We start from the raw sequence: 26,339 nt of genomic DNA, 5'->3' as shown, positions 1-26,339 counted from the left end.
ATCCAATGCTTTTGTTTTATTAAAGAAGGACATGCAGAGAACGCTGATTTCTTGGGGGTACCAGATGGTGCCTCAGTAGCAGAGTTGGGGCTATAGCTCTGTCTCAGGCCTTTCCCCAATTTAACAACCATTCATTAAATTTCCAGGAGCTAAATTGTGTACTAGGTGCTGGAACGCAAGATAAATAAAGACTGGTCCAAAAATAGAAAACACAGGATTGAGATGTCTCACTGTTCTGAGGGAGACCCCAGGGGTGGGGGAAAGATGTGACCCTTCCCAAAACCCAGTGTAGCTAGACAGAGACAGAGAACAAAGAGCCACTTCTTCCAGTCACATCATTTAGGCAAGCAGCAGGTTGGCTTTTAAAGACTCCTAGTGAAAGACAAGAACATGATGGGATTCCTCCTTCGAATCTTTTGCTTGAAGTGAAGCCCACTTGACCAATTTGTTCTGTATTTCTCACTACGTTTGTTTGGTTGCTTTGGTATTACCCACAGACATCAAGCTCTTGGACTGAATGTGAGCTGCACATGAAGCTGGTGCTCAGCGTCCCTCATTTCCCCTCCTTCCCCTTTACCGAGTCCCCTCCTTCCTTCCTCTTCCAATCATGCCCAGAGGTGTTCACTGATACCACTCTCCAGATCCCTGATCGAGAGTAAATAAATCAAAATCGATCCTAGCACTTCTGGGTTACACCACTGACAATATTGAAATATATATATATATACACACACACATACTTAGGGAAAAACCTATGGGAAAAATTCCTCATTTTTGATGATCAGAATCTGTAAAAAGTAAGCAGTATTCAGGGGGGTTGCCAGACCTCCCTGGGGCTCCACTGTGCCTACCATGGCAGCTTCCACATATCCACCTCTGTAGGAATCTGAACATAGCTAGTGGTTTCTCAGAACACCCGGATGTGAGCAATGGGAAGATGTACACCCATGGTGGTGTGAAATTTGATAGTTCACAAAATGAACAACCACCGCTTGACTTAAAGTTCTCAGTTTTCTGTACTGTTTAATTTAATTTTGTTTCAAATGGAGAAATTAGTGTTACACCCATATTTGAGGACAAGCCAAACTGCATGACTTCACATCGCCTTTAGAGCAGTATTGGATTACATAACTTCTTAGCTTGTTTGCTCCTAACATCCTGAGATTGAAAATTTTCTATATGATTCAGAATGAAGATTTGGGCCTGAAGAAAGGATTTCCATCTCTGGGGCTGGCCAGACCTTTATGATGTCACCTGAGTAACACATCTGTGTTCTTTCAGTTGGGTTGGCATCTATAGGACAGAAAATCCTACTTTGGGGGAAAAGCCTGAGAGATTATATTGGGCCTTTTCATTTACCACTCATGTCTTGCTTTGCTCTTTAATTATGTCTGTTCTCTCGGGTTGACTGATTTCTCTAGTTTTGATCACACAGTACAGAGTCTCCCTCAGTACATTCTGTTCCTTTCGCTAGGTCTCAGCCCAATTACAGGAACACACTCATCTCTTCTCCAAACAGCATTACTTGTGGAAAGAAAGACACCAACTCAAAGTATTTCAGGGAAGTAAAGACACCATCAGGAAGGAACCTAAAGCAATTCTTTCATTTAAAGAAGGCTATTGAAAAGCATTTTTTAAATAATTTCAGGTAATAACTTCAAGAAGTTGCTCATGTTTACCGATACAATGATCAGATATGTGTCTTAACAATTTCTCCAATCTTATACGGTCTAGTTTGATGTTTCAAAAGAGGTATAAAAATAACATTTTCTTTATTGTCTTTGACCTGGAATATTAGTGAAACTATGGGTCTTATTTTCCTTTGTTCAGCTTGCAAAATGCAGTTGCAGAGACAAGGGGAGGACAGAGAACAGAGCAACTGATTTAAACCGATTTAAAACCGATTTTTAGTAGATTAGCAATAAAGAGATGAAATCCAGTTGTAGCTAGAATTACAAGGTAACAGTCTTTGATAGAAACAAAAGCATGTGTTAGCTTAAAGCCCAGAGGCAGGTTTGCAGTGAAGCTCTTAAAATTTACGATGTCCTGGCTTTCCCCATTTTTATGAGCCCTTTCTAAGGCTCTGAATTTAATTTTGTATTTGTAATTTTGATTTCGTATATAACAAAAACGCAACTCCTCCCTTCTGTGAGTTTTCGGGACCCAAAGCTTGGACTCACCCATCTAAGGCCTCGAAACATAGGAAGTTCAGCTCCACTTACTTAGTGAAAGAAAAGCAATGTCTTCTCAAGACCAGTAACTCAAATGAGCACAACAAATATTTTGATTTGTTTTCTCCCTTCAGCAGAGTAGAAAATGTTGTCACAGGTGTATCGATGAAGATTTCTATGGACTGAAAACATTTAATACAATAGTCCAATGGCCCTAGAGGAGGGTTGTACTGTCCACTTCGTGCCTTTGCTGAGATGTAACCAATGATTTTATCAAGGGTTTTGTCAGTGGGGCATGTGTAATATTTGCATTTTCATGACCGTATTAGTCGATCACTGTCAACTGTTAAGTTGAACCCTAATGAATTGCCAACTGCATCAAATCATACCTACAAAACCAGTTTCAGAGAGTTTGGCCTAATATTGTTCAACCGTATGTTAATTACAAAAACAAAAGCTGGTCAAATAGCTTATGGCAATAGTTTAGCCTTAGTTTCTAAAGAGAGCTGCTTCCAAATCCTACGCTATCACTAATCAATAGAACTTCCAGTATCTAGTTCTGCATGTAAAAAGCTTGGAAGTGGCCACTTCATCCTGACAACTCATACGAAGCTCAACAGACTGAAAAATCAATAAGTCTTCTTGGATCCATCAGAGAGGAGAAAACTGCAGCCTCCAGAACTAGAGAAAGAGGCCAAAAATACAGGCCATTGCTGCTTACAAGACAAGAGGCTCACAAGAAGGAACCATTGCTGGGGTAGGTACACCTGAACTCTAATTGGCGAATTGCAGAAGGCCCAGTGCAGTTCTTAACTCTGAGAGTTAAGAACTCTGGAGAGACCCAGTCACAGGGGTGCCTGCCATATTATTAAGGTTTACCTCTCCAGGAGCTCTACCACATTCCTACAGTAAACACTGGAGAACAATTTTGCAGTACATCCATGGGGAGCAAGGAGCCATTTTGAAATATACCCAAGGACTCTGTTTTTAGCATGGTAGCCCTCCTCCCGCCACCTCCCAACCTCAGGGGAAACTACTAACCAAAGGCTAAGGAGTTGGAATATCAGAATCTAACTGACCCAGGGAAGGGAAATACCAACTCCAGACCACTCTAGCCATGTTGTACCCCCTAACGGTGAATGGTGGTGGAGAAAAAACTCAGAAACTCTTGTGAAGTTCATCCTCCAGAGGCAGAGGCACACTAAGTTGGAGACCTCATCAAGAGATTATAGAATGTTTCCTCTCCCACCTCCACACTAAGCTAAGAAGGCCTAGTTATAGCAGTTTCTTTTACCCAGTATGAGTGGCTATCAAGAAAAAAATTACAAGGCATACTAAAAGGCAAAAACACAATCTGAAGAGACACACATGCATCAGAATCAGGTCTGGCAGGGATGTTGAAATTACCCAATTGGGAATTTAAAACAATTTTGATTTACACGCTAAAGGCTCTAAAGGATAAAGTAGACAGCATGCAAGAACAGATAGACAGACAACATTAAGTAGAGAGATGGAAATCCTAAGAAAGCACCAAAAAGAAATGCTAGAGAAACAGAACATAAGGTAACAAGTGTGAGCCACATATGTAATTTTAAATGTTATGGTGATTGCATTAAAAAAAGTAAAAAGAAACAGGTGAAATTAATTTTAATAATATACTTTATTTAATCCCATATATCCAAAATATTATTATTTAGACATGTAATCAAGATCCAAAATTAATGTGACATTTTACATTCTTTTTGGGGTACTATCTTTGAAATCTGATGTGTATTTTACACTTTGAATTTTATCTCAGTTCAGGTTAGACATATTTCAACTGCTTGAAAGCCACATATGCCTAGCAGCTAGTGTACTGGACAATGAAATTTTAGACCTTTCCCTTACAAATTGAGGGATCTTGGACACATGATTTACCATTCTGCATCTGCTCACTTCCCTGTAAAATGGGGTTATATATGAAAACCCTACATCATAAGGTAATACGTGAGGTTAAATAGGTTAACAGAGAACAGTACCTGGTAAGTGCTCAGCAAACCACAGTTCTATTATCATCACCTTAGGAAGTGGGTCATTCAGCGAGCCACTTTGTCTCTTTCACTTGGATTTTAGTTGGTAGACATGAGCAAAGATTTACATGAACATTTCCCCCACTATCTTAAACAATCTCTGGTCAGGCATGTAACCAAAAGTTTAACGAACGGAATTACAGATTATTCTCAGAAATAACTGATGGCTTGATCCATTTATGAGATTAGCGTCTGGAGGGTTTACACATTCACTCTCAAGATGGGGAAGTATGGGCCTGGGTTACAGTCTGAATATAAACAGCTCATTGCAACAGAATTGCCAAGAAACCAAAAACAGAACAAGTTAAAAAATATGTTCAGACTACCATTTACTGATCATCAGCTATAAACCAAACACCGAGGGAAATACGTTTCATATGCAGATTCACTTGAACCACAAGGACACAACAGCAAACGTGCAAACTCCTGTAAAACAGGTAGTCTCAGCCTCATTTCAAAAATAATGAAACAAGGCTAGGAGTGGCTGACAAACTTGCCAAAGTTGGTATTAGGTGACTCTTCATTACCCCGACACCCTTCTTTTCTTACTCATCACATGAAGGTGATGCGGGCCGGGGTGATTGGCCTGGTACTGGCCACTCTGCAGAGGAGCAGGAAGTAATGTGTTGGAGGGCAACACTTCCTTTCTCTAGGAGTTGAGCATGGAAGATGAATCACAGATGATGGTAGATACGGGACCATTTTCGATTCCACCTAAACACTTGCGTTGATGGTTCGTTTCTATGTGAGGTTTAGCACAATGGGCACAAACTGGTTTTTTCATCAGATAAAGCAAGCCAACCGGATCGAGCCACAACTACTTTTTTATTAGTTCCATTTATTAAGGGACTGGCAACTCACTTGCAAAGTCTGGTCTTGAAGGAAACGGCCAAAGTACTTTGCGGGAATAGGGGTTTTTTGGTGCAGTGGTCTGGGGAAGCAGAGAGAAGTAGCTGCTCCCAACACCAATCCCAAAGAGCACGTGGCTCTTGTTATATCTGGCTGGCTCAGCAACTATCCAAGTTATGGGGCTTCAGGGGATACTGTCTAGACCAGTTCTTTTGGCCCTGGGGTTGGCAGGACATAGAACCAGAAAGCCAAGGCATGGTTCAAACATCCCTCTGCATTTTTTCTGGTAGACAGTCAAGCTGGATGGAAACTAAATCTCAAACAATTACCAAATGGCAATAAACAAGAGAATAAAAAGACTGCACAGGGCTTTCTTTAGTCCTTGGTAGATACGTCCTGGCTCGTGAGCTCTAAGACATGACATTTCTGCAGGGAATATCCTTGAGAATAAGAGCACAACCTTAAAGATGTAGGACTTTTCCAGCTTGAGATGATTCTCATGGCAGGAGAGGTGTTCTCTAGTCTCAGTGAGAAATCCCGTGAGAGGAAAAACACATCAACGTACAATTGAAATAATTTATTTACCACTAGAGCACCACAAAACAGACATACATCATGTTTAAAATACAGCGTAATCAGTCATCAAAATACAAAACAGCTATTCTTATATTCCATTTTTTTTAAACCATGCCAACCATAAAATTGTACTGCTGCTTAACATAGAAACACCGCCGTCCCACCCCCCGCCCATACACTAACACCTTCCCATTCCCCCCATTCCCACCCACCTCCCTCCCCACCCACGGCAATATTTACTTATGGGAAATAAAGACCCTATAGAACCCCCCAAACTGAAAAAAAAAAAAAAAAAAGATTCAAGAGATCTTAAAATAGAGCATTTAAAATATCATCAGTGCATTCATGAGGAAAGACAAAATAATACAAAACAAAAACGTCATTCTATTCTGAGAGGAAAATACCTGCAGAAATAAAAGTGATTTACATAGAATTAATAGAAAACGGAAGGTAAAATACCAACACAGTCATTCTGGGATTGGGTTACACCCAACACAAGGGTTGTTTACTCCCATGGCATCCCCCGCTCTCTTGCTTTTCCAGTTTTCAAACCTGCGAACCCAATCTGTCATTGAATTAATGGTCAGGAAATGTCAAACAAGAAGCACTGCTAGATCAAACCATTTCACTTGGATTCACACCTCACTGTGTAGCCCTTCAGGTGACACTGCAAACATTCCATTGTTTTACCTAGTAATTTTTATCTCAAAGCTGAGGAAGAGACAACCAGCAAACGGACATCTCCCACCAACCCTGACCGGTGGTTCCTTTCTCTGCAATGATACGGCAAATCATCCATTTATTAAAGCAAGGTAAATTCTAGCCTCAGATCTAGATACCTCTCATTCAGAGGGAAAAAAAAAAAAGAATTTTTTGATCATGGGAGTACTTGGCTTGTACCTCTACAACCGTCAAAGAACATCTATGAAAACCTTAACTTTAGTGAAATCAACTGAGTGACTTATGCTGACCGGGGCTTTTTTTTTTTTCCCTTAAAAAAAAAAATCAACCAAAATGTAAATCTTTCCATGTCCCCCTGAACATCAAAAACCTGATTAAAAGAAATGAACTGATCTCTAGTAAGAAAAGAATTCTGTGAACATACCGATTAAACCAAGTTGGAGAAAGCTTGTCTTCACTCAGCCACGAAGATTCTGAGTTTCAGTCAGATCCTTAGGCCTTTGCTAAAACTAAAATATTTTAACTTGCTTGTCTATACATCTATAAGAGTCCCCAATTTTCCTAAAAATAGAAGACTGTTGACATCTGAACTGATTAGTATTGATGCTTGGAAGATAAAGGAAGACTACTGAAATTGACTCTATCCATTTTATAAAAGAAAAATGAAAGGACTCAGGTAGCTTATGTCAGAATATTGGACGATGCACAAAGCACAAGTGTAGCAAATACTATAAAACACGTATTTGTAGTGCAAGTCAAACTATGGGGGCTTTACTCAAAAGTACTGGCCAGCTAAAGGAAACACACAGTTCTGAGTGATCATTATAAAGAGCCCCAATTTAAGTCCAATCTAAATCATAGTTGACGTTATTAGAGAACATTAAAAATATGGTAAAAATTTACACATCACATGTAAAGTTGTTAACGTTCTGATTTAATAGTTTGCAAAAGAGATCTGCAGATGTGTTTCCAATTATACTGGCTTCTATACCCATCTATTATAATATAGGCATGGTTACATATACCGAAACGAAGGAAAACCTAGAGCATAGCTGTACAGCAATACTTTAAGGTCCGAAGTTTGACCAGTACGTATCAAAACATTTCAACATTTCACTGGTTTACTAACCTGACAAAGAACCATTTACAATGAAAAAGAAAAAAAAAATCTTACAGACTTCTTCTGACTGAAAGTTTCCTTTATTAACAGGCTTTTCGGTTTTGAACCTTACAAGAAGCTTCCTTAGGCAGTTGGTACATAGCATGTGTTTTCAGGGTCTTTCTCTTAATGCAGACTTGCTTGGTCATGTAATAACTCGCCTGGGTTTTCATCCCGTTAACATGACCTCTTTTTTTCTGGCTCGTTTGAGTTCAAGTTCCTTAAGCCATCCATGAGTTCCTGGCAAAGTATTTGGTCTCCACTTTATACACCTGTTTTATTTTCCAAGGGCAATGAAATGTTCATTATATAGTAACACACAATAAATAACTCACTGTTAACTCTAAAGGTAAGAATGGGAAGGGTGCCTATTGCATAGCAATACAGAAAAATCAAGTGAGGCATGGGATAGGAACTGTATATACAGCAACTCCACTTAATGGGATTTTCCTGTTTGTTGGGTTTTTTTTTCCTTTCACATAATTAACACTAACAAATTCTTCCAGTGTTTATTTTTTTCTTTAAAAAAAAAAAAAGGTTTTGCTTCTTGTCTCTCTCACAGAGTAGGTGAAATGTAGAATAAAGCCTTCAATTTGTTTTGTTTCCTTTTGTTTCAGGTGCCAGTTTTAACAAACAGAACACAAACTTCCAAATGTTTGAACTAGTACCGCTTTTTTCAAAAAAAGATTTTTAACACTGTTGAAGCAAGGCTCTCTTATGTTTTCTTGTTACAAACATTGTCATTGTTCTTGTCGCTGTCGTCCTCCTCCTCCTCCTCCTCAACATCATCATCACCACGTGATTATCGTCTTGCCGCTTTTCCAAGAATCTTAGCTGCATTTGCAAGACTTTACGATCATATTGGAGAGCTGTTCAATCTTGGGTGTTTTGCCGATGTAGTAGAGAATGGTTAGCGGTTCTAAATCCTGGGACACGCAGCAAGGGGAGGCAGATGCTTCTGGATTTATGGTATTATATAAGCTGAGAACCTGAAAGGACACAGGAGGAGAAAGAGAAGATAGGAAAAGACAAAAAAAAAAAAAAAAAGGAAAAGGAAAAGGAAAAGAGGGAACAATTATTTTAAAAAGAACCATTACATATTGCCACAGTTTTATCTTATCAGTCACAGGGCTCAGTAGACAATTTAAACTACTTTTGGTTTACAGTTTCCTTCTCTAAACCCCCAATTATGGTCAACTTGGTATGTGTTCCTAGTAATCACTGAATTCATCATTTTCCTACAGAATCCTGTTCTCATGCATCATAAACAAATGATTTTATAAAAGCTCGGATTGCACAAAATCACTCATTCAATAGATTTTACAGTTTTCCCAATAATCCTTTACTTCGATCACTGCTCTGCTGCACATACTTGCCAGGCCCTCGAAAAACCTGGTCCTCTTACTATTTGCTTTTGTGTCTACACTTCCTTGTAACCGCATGTATATTTCCAATTCCAACCTAGATTAGAGTTCCCTTGAGCTCAGAGGCTCTGTGGACTTTAATTTGACCTCAGAGCCCTATTAAGACAAAATGAGACTCCTGTGCTCAGGTAAAGAAGCAAATACATAGAGAAGGAGGAGAATCAGATGCCTCATTAAAACTCCCGTCAGAGCTTTAACCTACCCTTCTGTATAGAAAAAGACACCTGTCTGCATGTGACACTTCTCTGTGCTGTCTTCGAGGGCCAATTTAATATCATATACATTTTTATTTAAAAGAAAAAAGAGGGATCCCTGGGTGGCTCAGCAGTTTAGTGCCTGCCTTCTGCCCAGGGTGTGATCCTGGAGTCCCGGGATCGAGTCCCACGTCAGGTTCCCTGCATGGAGCCTGCTTCTGCCTCTGCCTGTGTCTCTGCCTCTCTCTCTCTCTCTGTGTCTCTCATGAATAAATAAATAAAATCTTTTTAAAAAAAGAAAAAAAAAGAAAAGAAAAAAAGAGGTACGCCTGGGTGGCTCAGCAGTTGAGCGTCTGCCTTTGGCTCAGGGAGTGATCCCAGGGTCCTAGGATCGAGTCCCACATCAGGCTCCCTGTGAGGAGCCTGCTTCTTCTCCCTCTGCCTGTGTTTCTGCTTCTCTCTGTATCTCTCATGAACAAATAAATAAAATCTCTTAAAAAAATTAAAAAGAAGAAAGAAGAAAAGAAAAAAAGAGGGACACCTGGGTGGCTCAGTGGTTGAGCATCTGCCTTTGGTTCAGGGTGTGATCCCGGGGTCTAGGGATCGAGTCCCCTATAGGACTCCCTGCAAGAAGCCTGCTTCTTCCTCTGTCTATGTCTCTGCCTCTCTCTTTGTGTGTCTCTCATGAATAAACATGTAAATAAAGAAATCATCTTTAAAAGAAAAAAAGATACAAGTCTTTTCACGTATTATGGTTTCCTAAATACAATCAAGAAGTAAGCAGCTAAGAGCTAATTAAGAATGACACTAAAAGCGAGCTCTATTTTTATTACTCACTTTCTTACATTTTGCTTAAAACCATAATAGTAATAAAAATCAACCCTCCATTAGATTTCACATGGTATATGGTAGTGTCTAAGCTGGAGGGCAGATAGCCAGTCCCACAGTGGAATGAAGAGAAAGTTCTATAGTTAGTCCTATACAGTTAACTCCGTCTTATAGCAAAGGCGTATGGGACTTGTACTAATGGGAGTATGTAGGTTCCCTGGTGATGATAAAGAGACAGTTCCAAGGATGCCATTAATGCATTAGTCAAACAGCAAGTGACCTTTTTCCTCGAGATTCCCTGCAGTTTTTTCAGCCTAAGACAGAAGATCTGTTCAGTGCCGCAACACTGACTACTCTATTAAGCTACCTCTGGCTTCTTGGGTAACTGTCCAAACCACATATTTGTGACCATGACAGTTCTTCTTCCTCTCTCCTTGAAAAACAAGCATGGTCTCAGCCTTCACACACTCCCTCTGTGTATCAGGGAGGGGAATTATATTTCTACTTGGCACTTGGGCCTTGCCCACATTATAGCTACTGTTGCCACAGCCCGGTTGAAACAGCCTGGCCAGAGAGCTCAGACAAAGGGACAGGCATGAGCAAGCTTTCCTCACATGGCCAAGCACATGGTCAGCCCGGAGTGCCAAAATCTACAGGGGAGTTGGGAAAACAGCTAAAGGGAGGAGAGTCCTATTTGTCAATTTAAAGTCTAGCATATGTAGGCATTTATAAATAAACAGACTTCATGTTCTACTAACACATGATTTTTCATATGAATTAAAGAGGAATTTTATAATGCAGATTGTCTAAAATAATTGATCACCCCTAAACTCTTGAATTGTGCCGAATGCATTATGTGATCCTTTTGGCAGCAGATTCATTTTCCTACCCTGCAGTGAAGGCAATTTTTCTAATGCCTCTTTAATAAGGAGATTTACAGAGGCATAACCCCAATGTGTAGCCACATTTCAGGAATTAAACTCAGTAAGACAGAGCAAACGGAGGCCTGGTTATAAAACAAGGAAGCCTGCATTCCAAGTTTTGGTTTGTCACCAACTGTTTGATCCTGGGCGAGTAATCTACACGATCTAGACCCCAATTTCTTTAAGGAAAGTGAAACGTTTGGACGAGATAATTTATGAAATCCTTTCCATCTCTAAAATCCTACGTTATGGAGGTACCAGGAAAAAGCATTAGGAAAATTTCTATTATTACATAGAAAAAGTCTCTGCAGAGCTGGGCTACTAACCCCTGGCATCCCATCTAGGATTTATCCTCTGAATTAGCTTTCTATCTTCACTGAAGTAACTTGACAAAATATATAGATTCCTGCATACTTTTGGTATATTCAAAAAGAATTGGGGGTACTGATTTTCAAGTCACTTTCACTTTTATCATCCTTTTTGCTCTTTATATCTACTCTTTTTTCAATGTTGTTTTCAAGATTATTTCTAACATAAACATTCCTTTTTACTTATAAATTGATGCTTTGAGGTTTAGAGGAGTTAAATGACTTTTTAATTGCCACACACTAGTGGGTCACTATGCCAAAGCATCAGCTGAGGTCCTCAAAGTCTCTCCGCTATGACAGTCCTTGATGTAGATGATGACAGCTCCTTTTTTTAGATGGGGACCTGGGTCCCTTCACACCCCAGCTGTACACAACACCAAGTGATTGATTCCAAAAGACTTTTTTCATAGCTACCAACTGCTTACAGCTATTGTGAATATAAAATAAGGGAAAAAATTAAACAACACTGTCCTCTGGTTGCTTACATCTTAATTGGGAAGGCAAAACCTACTCTTCAAACTGATCAGTGTTACTCGTGATTTCACCTACACCCTACATTCCTCCTTATCCAAAACAAAGATTTCTCCAGTACCCATTCATGTGTGATGATGAACGGGCACCCAGCTGACTTGAATTCACTGGACATATTACCAGCAGGTACACATTAGCAACCCCAAATAGAAAAGATGGAGCCAAATACTTACCCTACTGTGCTGAGTGTCTGAACTCCATAAATATGGGCATGCTCCAGCACAGAAGTTGGCATTGTACCCTTTAGGTTCATGTATCCATTTCCACCCAAGATCCCTCTTGAAATCAATGTAAAGTGGACGTAGACAGCAATTATCCTGCACATTTCTGTTAGAAGAAAGAGCAGGGGAGATTTTATAGCTGATTTCCCCCTACCCTTCATTCCAAGCCAGAAAAATGACTCATTCATTCATTCAAACAGCATCCAACAAGCAAATATCATGGGCTAGGACCAAATGGCTTTACAGTCATCTCAAATGACTTTCATGATGGAGTGTCATGGTGACCTGCTGGACTACCTTCCCTTATGAATTCTATGCCCCGAGTCTCTTGGTTGTGACCTTGAAAGTGAAATCTTTCCCTTGAATGACTAGATACAAGCAGAGAGGCGTCTGAAGAGACTCATCTCCGTTTTCAGCCAACACTGGGCAGTTTTGCCAATCAGCCTCGACTGCCCTTCCAAATATAAAATGGATGAAGTACAACAGCTATTTTCAAAGAATCATCTAAGGCATTTTCCTTTAGAATGAATCCTTTATTTAATCTCCTGTCCCTTGATGAGCCAGAGATCAAGAAACATGGAGGCTTGCTTAGTGCAACATTAACTCTGAGGAGCAAAAAAAGCCATATTACTCATGAATTCTTTGAGCGCTTTATCAGTGAGAACCCCTCACTGCCCCATAGCTCTCAAAATAAAGAAAGAACCTTCCTCTTACGAGCCCTGATAAGAAACCACAGGAGAACATTCACACTTTCCCCACCATGAGCTCTTATAGGAGTGGGAAATAAATATGTGTTGCCTTCGCTTCTCTTATACTCTGTAGCTAACGACACAATAAAGAGTATTCTTCTATTTCTCTCATCTCCATGAAAAAAGGTATGGCCATGGGCCTACCATGGGGGGTGAGGGCTTCATGCAGACATTGAGTCTTTCCAATTAGGGATCCACCATCTTACCCCTCAAGTAAGCTTATATTTGCTGTGGGGAGCAAGAAGCTCATTTTCTTCTTCAGCCCCAAAGTGCTTCAAGGGGATTTGGGAAAAAAATTCAGGGGACTAATTTTCTGACTTCAGACTTGGTTCATTGCAAGAGGCTGTGGAATACAACATAAAAAAACTGTTTAAAGCCTCTGGGAAGAATGACATGAGGAGGTATGGTGGCTATCCTGTACTATACCGGGTCTTAAGCAATGAGTGGAGTTTAGGTGAATTTGTAAGAAAAGACAAAGGCAGTGTAAGAGTTAACAGACGTAATTACTTTGTTTTATTTTTATTTCCTTTTACCTAAAACAATAGGCTGCATCCAAAGCACGCTTCTTCCGCCGGTTGGACTGTTGTGACTCAAGTCTGTAGGAGGGCAACAACATTAGCAGGAGATGTGGGGTCTTCCCACTGTTTTTTTTCCTAGTGGACTTTATAGTTTTCTGATCACCACTGGTATATGTGGAGGTGCCATCAATACCTTGAAAAAATGCATTTGGGTAACAAACATTTAGCTTTACCTTCATCAAATATAACCAGCCATTCCTTTTTCCTTTGCATATTGTCACAAATAGCCGCGATGACCTCACAACAGCATCATCAGCTGGCTACAGTCATTCCCCACAGAAATAGATCTGCCACAATGAAACAATCGCAGGTGACAATGAACACTTCTCACTGAGGCTCTTGTCAGGAGGCAGTTTGGTGTCCAAGGCAGGCCTTGTTGGTAATGAAGGTCACTATAGGAGAAGCCTTTGACCAGAGTCCAAGGGCAAACTGGATAGTTTATTTTCATCAACACTCAGTTAAGGCTGTGTTCATCCCCTCAATGACTGAAGGCACAGCGGAAGAACATGCCTTGTTCTCTCCCCCCCCCCCCCCCCCCGCCCGCCCCCGGTTCACTCTCCTCCTCAGACTACTACACTCAAAGACTTTCCTAATGAACACAGCCCGAGACCTACACTAAATTGCAGTGAATTAGGTTCAAGTGAAAGAGAAGTCACCCTTACCTAATGCTATTTGGGGAAGCTGTGAAGAAAGGGCTTTTTCATTTATTTTATGGCATCCTCAACACTTTCCTGATTCCATCTGAGATTTAGAAACTCGAGCTCTCCAAAGCATGCTCCAGAGACTGCCAGTTTAAGCATTTAATCTCCACACTCTAGAGAATCGTGGCTAGGTTAGAGACTGAAATAAATCTCTAGACCTCCGGGAGAATTTTTCCATGAGCAAGGGCCACTGTAGCCTTCTGCAAGTGGACGGAGGTCCCAGGTGGTGGTAGCTGGGGCAGGGGAAATCAGCTCCTGACGTGGTGGTGTGGGGTCAACGAGGCACGAGGCACGAGCACACAGCAGACTTCCCTCTTATCTCTCATCATCCAAACCAGTTATCTAATAAGGGAAGTAACTCCAACCCTTGGTATCTCTTCATTCTCCTTGACCTTTGGCTCATCACCAACAGGTAAGCAAGAATAGGGAAAAACTAAAGCCTCTGTATGTCTTTATAGACTATTCTGAAAGTCTGATAAGGAGACCACTGGAAATACTGGGCACCAATTAGAAATGGTGGAGTGTTCTGATACATGTAAGGTGAGGTAAAGAGGCTGTGGTGTGAGGGGAAATATGGTTTTAGGCCTCTTGACATTGCACTTGGGACATTATCAATGGATCTCCCTGAGTGCATGCTATCTTCTTCTATATTAGCATAGCTGGAGACTTGCTTAAATGAAGAATAAAAGGCTTAACTGACTAATAGTTTGGAAAGTTGATGAATCAGTCAGCTAGTACTGCCAAGTCATCACTTGGCATGTAGCAGCATACAGAGGCTTGGTCCAATTCTTTCTGCCTTCATATATCTTTCTCAACCATATATTTAGCCAAACAATGAAAACTCCTCAGGCCTCACCAAACAATCCCATTCTCACATGCAAATGGACTTCATCCCCCATGAGATTATCAATACAGGCCCTTCCCTCCCCCACCTCGTAAGACCAAGTTTCAATTACCTGCAAATCTTGCTTCTAGCTCTTCACTTTTATTGGGAATGATGTAATTATTAGATGGTACAAAGGTGCAGCAGGGACAGTGTAAACTTATTTTAAATCCCAGGTTTCTGTCTGGAAAACATTAAGTCAAGGAGGTCATTTGGATGTGTGACAATACCCTTAAATCTGCAATCAACTTACAATAACATGGGGTCACTGAGCATCTAGGGACGAGGACAGAGGGCGGCTGTAACCTTTATGGTGGAGCCATTCATGGACGGCGTCGGTCACGTCAAAGGAAAGCCATTCGCCTTCTGCTCTCGTCTTGACGACTTTGCTGTCAATGTAGCGCTGGGTTGGAGACGTTAAATCTTTGGATTTGAGAATCTGGGGAAGGAAGGAGAAAGGGAACAAGCTCACTTGGCATCCGGTCAGGATGACTAACCCAAAACCATTAACAGTATTCCAATTCATTATCTAAACCTAGCTCCACTCTGGTATACCCATGTTATTGTCATCTAACAGCATGGCTGTGTGCATAAAAGCATAACACCAGGCCATCTGCCATGAAAAATAGAGCTACTAAGTCAGCTGTGTGTTATGATAAAGGTGACAGGAACCATAAAGCCAAGTGTCTAAGAGAAAGTGACAGTAATTATTTTACTTTGCTGACATAAGCTTTGTAAGATTTCAGCCATAAATTCTATGCTATTAAGTTAATGGTTTTGTTGTTCTGCTTCTCCACTTTTTTAAATCTGGAGAGCTGGGAGCTGGGGAGGGACAGGAGGAGTAGGCCAGTTCAGAGGACCCATTCTCACCCTCTGAAGGCCCTGGGTTATAAATCTCCTTCTAATAAAGAGAAAAAGGTCCTAACCCGGGTTCCTAAATCCACCAACATTAATACATGTGGCACGCCTCAGCTTTTGAGGCAAGTCTCTAGCTGAGATTTTTACTCTCAATGTGACTTGTTATGATTTATGAAGATATTCCATATCCCACAGACGAAGAATGAATTTGGGCAGGAGCAGTCTGGCACAGTGTGTAGAGAGAGTCTGAAAGCAAATCAGCCTGAACACTGAGACTTTAGAAGGATTCATTTATTTCAAATATATAAAGACCAACTGTAGTATGTTCTTGGGTTTCTATAGGAAGTGAATGCTTTAGGTAGTTTTTAAAAATTCTGAGTGTCTTTAAATGACACTGTTTTATGAGCCAGTCAAGCCAAGATCTCAAGTCTCCTAGAGCTCTATCGAATCCCTACCAAACCCGTACCTTGCCTTCCCTCCGTACTGAGGGGCTTGTACTGCCCTTCCTGATGTCGAGTCTAACTATTCCGTTCTCATGTCATACATATGGGTTGGTCTCTCCAACAAGTTCGGAAGCTTCCCTGGGGCAGTGATCTTGTCTTCGATTTGATGCCATTCCCAAGCATGGCACTCACTTTAATCAGTGTCTATGAAATGACTATCTGAATATCTTGAAGATTTATGTGCTCTCCTTTAAACAAAAATGCAAAACAAAAATGCACAGCTTTCCTGCTGATTTTAAAATGCACTTTTCTTCCATGTGTGTACATGATTTGTTTCAGGTAATTTAGCAACAAATGCTTCCTAAAATATCTGGCATCATGGTCGGCTTTTTTCTGGATTAAGTCAGTTTAGAAAGAGATTCCTCCAGTGGACCTTTGGGGGGCTCTCAGCGAATTTTAGACAAAACCTACTCTATAGTCTTACCCTCGAGGTTTAACAAACTCCACTAACTGGAGACAATCTAGAGGCAATCATGATTCCACCACAGGCAAGAGATGTTCTTTGTGAATTAAGGGAAGCAAGTAAACATGGCCCAAGGGCTGGGCATGCTGGGCTCTGGGTTTGGCACACATTATTTCATTTAATTTAATCCTCAAAACATTCCTATAAAGTAGATTAAGGAAACTGAGACTCAGGGAGGTTCAGTAACTCATGCAGTGCCTCATGGTGAACACGTATGGAGAGAGGATTCAAAGCAATCCTCTAATTTTCCCACTTCAGTGCTGGATTTTGAAGGTCAGAGAGTTACAGGAGTCAGATTTGAATCATAATTCATCCTTACCCTCTTCCAGATGACAAAAAACATTCAGTGACAGAAGCAAAGGTTTTTTAATAAGATAAAAATAAATGTTGGTACCAGATGGAAATAGAACAAGTTGATTAAACATAGTTAATGCTGACATAAACCTATAACTTTATTTTTTAAATTTTTTTTGAGATTTTATTTATTTATTCATGAGAGACACAGAGAGAGAGGCAGAGACAGAGGCAGAGGGAGAAGCAGGCTCCGTGCAAGGAGCCCAATGTGGGACTCAATCCCAGGATTCCTGGATCATGCCCTGGGCTGAAGGCAGATGCTCAACCACTGAGCCACCCAGGCATCCCATAAACCTATAACTTTTAAGACACAGCTTAACAGCAGTCCAATCCTCTGTAAATCAAACCTTTCCTTGAAAACACTTCCAGTTGGGCAAATAAGATACCACGGATCCAATTCATAATAATGGGTATAATTAACCTAACCTAGGATAACCATGATAATACAATATGTGAGACGTTTTCAGGCATTTCCATCTGCCTTACTGCTTAAAAATTAGTAGCAAATCCAGAACTCATTTTTTTAATTTTAAATTTCCTCCCCTCAGTGGACCTCCTATAATGATGCATTATTTCATGATGCTTTTATATTGGCTTCACTCCTAACCAGTACAGTGTATGTCTTATATTCATCTTTATATCCTTAACACTTAGACATAACATCTAGAACAAAACATTGCTTTCATTGTTGTATTAATACATATTTTGTACATATATAAATTGATACATAAGACATCTTATCTAAGACATCTATCTCTGATACAAATCACTGAAGACGCAGAATTTTTTTTTTAAATGACGTATTGACCAAATGGGCAGAAAACACACATACCAACAAATCTATGGACATTCTTCAGAGCAAATGGGTAAATCTAGATGGTCTTGCTTTAAAAGCAGATTGAAAGGGAGCAAAAAGATTCTGAAACTTTCTCTCTTAAATCTCATTTTCTAATAAGTGCTTCTTTGGTCCCAAAACACCAGTAGGTTCTGACAGTGGACAACTTCACATTCTCACGTGACTGATAGGTCCTCTGTGTCTTTTCGCAAGTTCAAGAACAAGCCAATTGAAACCACCCAAGAATGACAGCCAGTTTTAGCTGAACAATTCTGAAACAGTGTGGTGGCTTTGGTCTTGTGGGTTTGCTGCCTCAAACTTTATGGCCAAGGACTTCTTAAACTCACTTGTTGCAATTGAACTCCTTTCCTACCAAGTCCTTAGTGGAAACAGGAAACAGCTGCCTTCCATCACTCATAGACTATCCCTCATACACTTGGAGACTATTATTAAGTCCCCCTCAGCATGCCTGCTCTCTCTCTCTAAGCTAAATAAACCCTGTTCCGTTAGCCCATATTTAGAGGGGCAATTTCCCAAACCTTTAATCACTTGGGTCACTAACTAGGATGAATGATGCTATATTAAAGTACTCCTCCTACAGCTTCGTGGTGGTGTTTCAGAACTGGCTAGAAAGCCTTCTAATCACATCTCAGAGTCTGAAATCTTAACTTGAAAGGTATCTTCTTTTTAAGAATAGGCACCACCTCCCTATTCCCAGTTTATCTTCCATTCATTACCCATACAAAATTAAACTGGAAGGGAAGAAAATCAACCCACTGCTATTATTGATTAGGACTTTCCTGAAGTCAAGAGTTTACACAAAAATGATTAGATCAGTCAACTTCCCACTCCATTTCAGCCTTTGCCGTCATCTTTCTTCAGTCTCCCAACAAGTGTATTGGATGGGAACAGTTTTGAGTATCCAGCTGTTTTATTTTTTCTAGAGCCAAAGTCACCACTAGATTCCTCTATACATTGTATCATGACAAAGATAGTTTAGTTGAACACTGGAAGCTCTCATACCTGGGTTTCATTTAAGAGCCAGATTAAATTTATTTTATTTTTTTATTCATTTATGACAGTCACAGAGAGAGAGGCAGAGACATAGGCAGAGGGAGAAGCAGGCTCCATGCACCGGGAGCCCAACGTGGGATTAGATCCCAGGTCTCCAGGATCGCACCCTGGGCCAAAGGCAAGCGCCAAACCACTGCGCCACCCAGGGATCCCTAAGAGCCAGATTAACCATGATTCCCCATTTGTTCTGTAATATATATTGGCTTATGCTGGGGTTCATTGCTGGAAAGCAACTCTCTAGTATGTTCTGAGAACTTCTGGTCTTACCGGTTGAATTGTATGCTTAGCAAGTATCCATTGTATATGTTTCTAAACCTGTGTATGATAGTTGGACTTGATATCCAGGGGAATCAAATAATCTAGAAATGATGAAATGCAGGCCCAAAAGTAAAGAGAACTGTTGCTTCTGTGAAAATCAAGTTGAATGCTTTGGAAAGTCTTCAATACAGACAAGCTGCTTAAAAAAAAACATTTTTTTAAAAAACAGTTTGGTACTTCCTCAGAAAGGTATACATAGAATTACCATTTGATTCAGCGATTCCATTCCTAGGTATATAACCAAAGGAACTGAAAGCAGGGACTCAACAGATATTTGTGCCCCAATGTTCATAGCAACATTATGATAGCTGAAAAGTAAAAACACCTTAAGTGTTCATCAGTATATATATATAAACACTATAAATAAAATGTACTATATACCCACAACAGACTATTATTTGGCCATAAAAAAAGAATGAAATTCTGATACATATAACAACATGGATGAATTCTGAAGACATTATGCTAAGTGAAATAAGCCAGACACAAAGGGACAAATATTATAGGATTTCACTTCCATGAGGCACCTAGAGTAGGCAAATTCATAGAGGGAGGAAGTAGAATAGAAGTTACCAGGGGTGGTAGGTAGGTAGGGAAAATGGCAAGTTACTATTTAATGGGTGCAGAATTTCTGTTTGGGGTGATGGGAAATTTCTGGAAATAATGAGTGCCAGTGGTTGTATGGCATTGTGAATGTCCTTAACACCACTGAATCCTATGCTTTAAAAAGGGTTAAAGGGCTACACTTACATATATTTTGCCACAACGAAATCTTTTCCTAATTTTAGATGTTAGGGAAACAGCTATAGAAGAAATAACAAAAGGAATAATATGATAGAAACCTAGAAGGATCCTGGGGTGCCTGGGTGGCTCAGTTGGTTAAGCGTACAACTCTTGATTTCAGCTCAGGTCATGATCTCAGGATCCTGAGATCGAGCCCCGTGTCAGGCTCTACGCTCAGCGTGGAGTCTGCATGGGAGTCTCTCCCTCTCCCTTTCTCTCCCTCTTCCTCTGCTCTTCCCTCCACTTGCTCTCTAAATAAATAAATAAATAAATAAATAAATAAATAAATAAAATGTCAAAACAAACAAACAAAAAACAACCTTACAAAGATCCTGCACACAGGTTGCTCAATAATTTGTCCTGAAACTTCTTTGTCCTTCAAAGAAATGAAAAACTAAAAATTGTAGATGGTGCATAATGGATATGTTTCATGCCAAAAATACAACATGGATTGGCAATAGGCAGAGCCACAGTCAAAGAAAAATCCTTGGCCTTTTATAAAACACTCAGCATGTAAATTGTGTATGTGTTTGTGTGCATGTGTGTGTGTCTTTGTGTATATAAACGCATATTTATACACATATATGTTTTAAGTTAAAATACTTATTTCCCTCTCTCACTCATTCAATCCTGTTTCTATAATCCTCTGCTTTGACTTTTTTCTTTAAATAACAGACCAACAACTGTTTCTGATTGAATTAGAAAGGAGAGCTTCTAACATACTGAAAATGAAATTTAGCTGCCTCTCGCTTAGCTACCACCCACAGCGGTATGAATGTTACCTTCATTACATTATTGATATACACACATTATCTATAATACGTGCAAAATACCCACATACCGCCTTTGGCAAGGCTCTAAACTCTTCACTGAATTACAAAACTCCCTACACAAAAGGATCCATTCATCTCTCTGCCACTGGAAAGCAGCCAATCAGGAGTGGATCTAGGCAAAAGTCACTGATGTTACCCAATAGTTGGGGCCAAAAAAAAAAAAGAAGAAAGAAAGAAAGAAACAGAAAACTAGATGCAAAATTATAGCCAGAGGAAATCTTAGTCTTGAAGGAATAATGTTGTAAATCAACTCAGGATTTGCCTTAGACACCGAGGGTGATACTGATTCCTCTCCTATGAGGCACTGCAAAGAGGTATAAGGAAGTATTAGGAATTCTATTTTACTTGGCATATTCAGGCATCAACGGACCTACAGGAAAACCAGGGGGTCATTTCAACCAGACTTCTATTGCAAAGGTAAATTTAACAATAAAGCTGTAGAGAAGAAAAAAAAAAAAAGACACTGGGTTAACTAGTTGTTGGTTTTAAATGCATTTAATGTTTTTAATGTACTTAACATTTAAATGCATTAAATGCCTGACCCCATATTCCTTAACTTCACTCTCAGGAAGCATCAGTGTTAGGCTCTAGAAGGCCATCTGCTCCAACCCATGCAGTTCATTCATTCAGATCTGTGTCTCCATCTGAAGACTTCTCTAGACAGTGGACTCACTACTTCTTGAGAAAGGCCCTCTCACTTCTGAATAATTTGTATGTTGTAATCCTTCTTCTCCTTGGACTTAAAATCTCCATCAGTCTTACTCAACAGTCATATCATGGCTTCATACTCATACCATCATTTCTGTTTTTTCAAATATTTGCACATTTTCATGTGTTTTGGTCTTCGCAAAAACCTTGTAGGGTAGACATCAAGGCCCTCATCACCTACAGTCTGTAGCCAAAGGGAAAGAAGCCTGAAATACTTACCTGGGTGACCACAGCACTGTAGGAAAGTCTGGACTAACCTCTTGCCCTCTTCATTCCCCTGGAGAGGGCTTCCCCCGTAAAGTGTCTTGTTCTCTGGCACTAGAGAGAAAATTCTCTTTCTTTTTTCTATGTCAGGCCCCAATCATAGGAGGCGACTTCTCTTAACTGCTTCCTTCAGGACAAGGTCTGAAGTGCTTCACAACCCTTGTCAAGCCCCTTTCTGATGTTTCTCTTACAATGATGTCCTCACCACATTCAGATGCTGCCTCACAGAATGTGGAGAGTATTCCAGAATGTGCCACATGTGGAAACAAGGAGCTATGGCTTCCCTTGTTCTGGTCACTATTTTTAATGCAAACTATTTACTTTTTGGCAGCAGCCACATCACACCATTGAGTCATAGTAAACTTTTTATAAAATAAAACCTTTGTCCTGACAGAAACTGTGAAGTCAGATTTTCCATCCCAAATCCTTTCTGGAATGACATGGACTGAAGAGAAAGAGACGAAGGGAGGCAAAGAGGGAAGGGAAGGTTGGTTTATCTAGCCGTGTGGTTCTCTAACTGCAGCATGCATCAGAAACATCTGGAGGGCTTATTAAATACAAATTGCTGAGCCCCAGCCCCCCAGCCTTTCTGGTCTAATAGGGATGAGATTGGGGCCCAAGAATTTACATATCTAACATATTCTTAGGTGATGCACAAGCTGCTGATCGACTCTGAGAACCACCTCTCTAGTCTTTTTTTTTTTTTTCCACCTCTCTAGTCTATATGCAATTTATTTTTTAACCTAAATGCAAATTACACATTATCTCTGTTAATTTTGAACTTCTTATTTGACCCTGACCTTGGGTTTTTAGCCTTTTGGGATCTCTCTGAATCAGGTTTGCTACTCAACATATATTCTATCCTTCTTAGCCAGATTGTACCAGCAACTGTGCCCTGTGCCAGGGTGTTGATAACAGTGTTAAATCACCCAGCGTCCAAACCGTAACCTGTTGCTGGATCCTTGGGTCCTTTTTTCCTTATTGGCCCTGTTCCTTTCATCAGCACTCTGTGATTATGTTGTATACAGCAGAAAAAAGTAGAACTTTACTAGTGTGAGGCATGAGGCCCGGTTGAGGCTAGGAGTCTCACCCATCTTCACCAACTGACAGTTCAAGTCACGCAGGTTTGTTTGAAGAACCCCCTAGGGTTTGCCAAGTGACTTTGGAAACCATTAATGTAGCAAAAAGTTGCATAGGCTCTGAAATCAGGCAAACATAAACTATCACTTACTGGATCTGTGATTTCCCTATTTATGAAATGCATTAATAAAACCCACTTTCTATGTTTGTTAATAAAATAAGACACAAGTAGGGAAAAGCATCTATCACATGGCTGCTATTCAACAAATGTGAATTATTATTATAATTACGTTCCTTATCTGGTTAAAATCTTCCAGAGGCTTCTACTGTCTAGTGAATAAACTCCAGATTCCATAGTTAAGTATTTCAGACACAATTTGCCACCAATCTATCATCCTCAACTCACCTCTCATTCCTAGGAAACTAATCTAAATGCTACCCCTGAAACTTATATTCCATGGCCCAGCTCTGCTTTCAGACAAGTATCCCTATCAGAATCCCTTCCCCACTCTCACAATTTTTATTTAAAAACAGAAACAAACTTAACAATAACAAAAAGCCTTCCCATCCTTCAGCCTAGCCTTTTCAATGAAATGGTTGCTTTCATTCTGAAATCAGTTTTCTTGTCCCAGTCCCCCAGCAATACTGTGTGTGCCAAGCATTTGGCCCCTTCCTTGCACACAGTGGCCTCATGGGTAATCCCCGTGTGTGTAGAAGTCCATTTCTCCCAAGGGAATAGCAAACTCCTAAAAAATAGAGGAAAACATAGACTTATCTACATCTCCATGATCCCTGTACTCTATTCAGCTGACACATAGTCATTGATTTAATTTTAGAGATTTGACTCTCTGGGGTTGAAATCTTGCTAATATCAACATTTTCTCTCATGTGAACAGACAACCAGAGTGCACTCGTGAAGGTGTTTTTTGGCTTATCTACAGGAGGAACTAGTGATTCTCCAGCATAGCACTTGTACTGACTGTGGAGGGGCCTTTTGCCCACATGACAAAAACCAAAACCGAAACCAACCTACGTGTTCTAAAATATTTAGTATGGTCAGCTCTTTGGTTTAGCCATTCATTCATTTGTTGGATAATTGCTGGGCATCTGGTACGTGTCTGACTCCTCATTTATTCATCTGTTCCAATTTATCTCATAGCTCACTTCCTCTGGTTTAGTTCAACGGATACTAAACACTTGTGAGCAAGGCATTGCCCTTCTGTCCAGGACAATAGGATGGCCCCTGTTCCTAAAAGAGTCCACGCTCTAGTAAGAGAACTCAGACTCTCAACAACGATGTAAAGCCCTGTGTTCACAAGGGCACAGTGAGGTCACTGAACTAGGGTTTCACCTGGAGCAAGGAGATAACGATCAACAGGGTGAAAAGGTAACTAGTACCATCTGAAAGGCTGGGGCAAGAGTACTGTGCAGTGTGAGAACACAGTCCAGATCATAGCAATGTGCTGGCTCATTACAAAAGAGAACACATAAATGGCTTCTTCCTTTCTCTGTGGGGCTCCTTTATCTGTCCTAAGCACCACAACCTTGAACTTAAGAGTTTTCTCAGAAAGTGTGTTAGACTCCCAGGGGCTGCCTGAGCAAAGCACCACAAATGGGTGGCTTAAAGGCAAAAATGTACTCTCTCATCATTCTGGGGGCAAGAATTCAGAAATCAAGGTGTTGGCTGGGTCATGCTTCCTGGAAAGCCTCCAGAGGGGGATCCTTCCTCGCCTCTCCCAGCATCTGGTGTTTTGCTGGCCATCTCTGGCATTCATTGGTTGGAAGCTACCTAACTGCAGTCTCTGCCTCTGTCTTCACACGGTCATCTTCTTATAAGGACACAGATCATACAGGATTAGGCGTCTTCCTTCTGATTTTATCTACAATAAATGACTCTATTTCCAGAAAAGGTCATATCCTGAGGTACTGGGGAATAGGACCTTAACATATCTTTTCTCGAGAGAACACAATTCAAACTATAACAATAGGTGTTCATAGGTTACACTGGGCTGAGTATGTTCTAAATGCCCTGACCATGAAGTCCTTCCAAGCAAAGAACGTTCTGGCTCTTTCTTATTCTTTTACAAAGTCTTTTCCACTGAATTTGCACAGTTCCTTCTTGGTAAATGCTTGTTGACTTAAAGACATCATTAGAAAGACTCACACAATCAAGTGACAAATAAGCTTGAACAATCCATCTTTTATAGTGATCGATAAAAACTCTTTCTTGGAATTTTATGCACACACATCATAGAGATTATGTATGCGTGTGCATGTGTGTTGTACGTATACATGCGTGCACATATATATCATATATATGTATATCTCAAGGAGGATGGAAAAAATGATCAGTGTAAGCAACCCTCTACTGTATTTTACCCCTTTCTGTTTAATATATTTCACTGTGGAAAGAAAATGAGAGAAAAAGCAAGAAAGGAATTTTCAGGTATCAGAAAGTAGGGGGCTTTATGGAGAATGAGAAGTAGGTGAAATGGCTTTTCTTCCCTCTGAGGCGTAAATGTACCCCTCTGTTCCTGCTGACTGCAGCCTCCGTGAACAACACTGGGTCACTTTAGGGGTGCTTAACAAACCAGCACACTGCCTGATTATCCTTCAGAAGTGGCTTAACAGACCCAATACTTATCTTGCTTCTCCCATCGCCCTGGCTTGTAATTGCCCTGGCTCCTTTGAAATCGCATCCCTCTAAGAGGCCACAGTAATGTATACCTCACGAGAGCTTCGAGAGAGCCTGCATAGTGGACTCCCATGGAGTACATATCAGCTTCAAAAGAAAGACACCCATAAAAATACAGTCTCTCTGGAGCTCAGATATCTACCTTATTATGTCACTATATTAAGACTTTCTCTTTAGAGTACAGAGTTCCTGTATTACACATATCCGTGTGCAATTATGATAAAGAATGGCATATATAGATCTTTAATGACCTTTATGGAAGTGTCACCAGATATGTCTTCAAGCTACGCGGGCACACACACACACACACAGAGGAAAGCCTTTCCTCTGTGATGAAAACACCTTATAATTCTCTATTGTTTCCTTCCATTTTTTTTTTCATTCTCTACAGATGGGCCTTTATGCTGACTGCACATACGCATAAACCAGTAAATGCATTTCCACAGGTTTGAGGGATGAAGGAGTCCTTTGTGTGAACAACAAGTCTCTCAGATGTCACAGCTCAATAGCATTCATAAGACCATCACAGATAAATCACAGAACAGAGAAAAAGAGTCAACTGCACAAAAGTGAAATCAGTATAGGCAAGAGGGAGATGTGTGTAGTACGACATTTGATGACAGCATTTGAAGGGAAACTAAGTCAAGACCTCAAGTTACGTCAGTC

The 26,339-nt window shown here is 40.3% G+C and overlaps 1 protein-coding gene across 4 annotated transcripts in view; it reads right to left on the bottom strand.

Annotated features, from left to right (window-relative positions):
- Positions 1-5,651: 5,651 nt before the first annotated feature.
- The window catches only part of TGFB2 (transforming growth factor beta 2), an 82,252-nt gene continuing 61,564 nt past the window's right edge, over positions 5,652-26,339 (bottom strand). For 2 of the 4 annotated variants that reach the window (XM_025991311.2, XM_025991310.2), the window contains 5 exons: positions 15,212-15,344; positions 14,979-15,089; positions 13,277-13,454; positions 11,947-12,100; positions 5,652-8,494 (listed from right to left, as the gene is read on the bottom strand). In XM_025991311.2, coding sequence (XP_025847096.1) covers positions 8,336-8,494; positions 11,947-12,100; positions 13,277-13,454; positions 14,979-15,089; positions 15,212-15,344 — 735 coding nt within the window. In that variant the 3' untranslated portion in view covers positions 5,652-8,335. The remainder of the gene's footprint in view (positions 8,495-11,946; positions 12,101-13,276; positions 13,455-14,978; positions 15,090-15,211; positions 15,345-26,339) is intronic. The other 2 variants (XM_072759549.1, XM_025991312.2) reach the window with 1 other exon arrangement.

This window comes from Vulpes vulpes, chromosome 5, assembly GCF_048418805.1.
Source record: "Vulpes vulpes isolate BD-2025 chromosome 5, VulVul3, whole genome shotgun sequence".
NCBI lineage: Eukaryota > Metazoa > Chordata > Mammalia > Carnivora > Canidae > Vulpes > Vulpes vulpes.
Note: the sequence above shows the minus strand (reverse complement) of the source record. Positions and strands in the feature narration are given on the sequence as shown.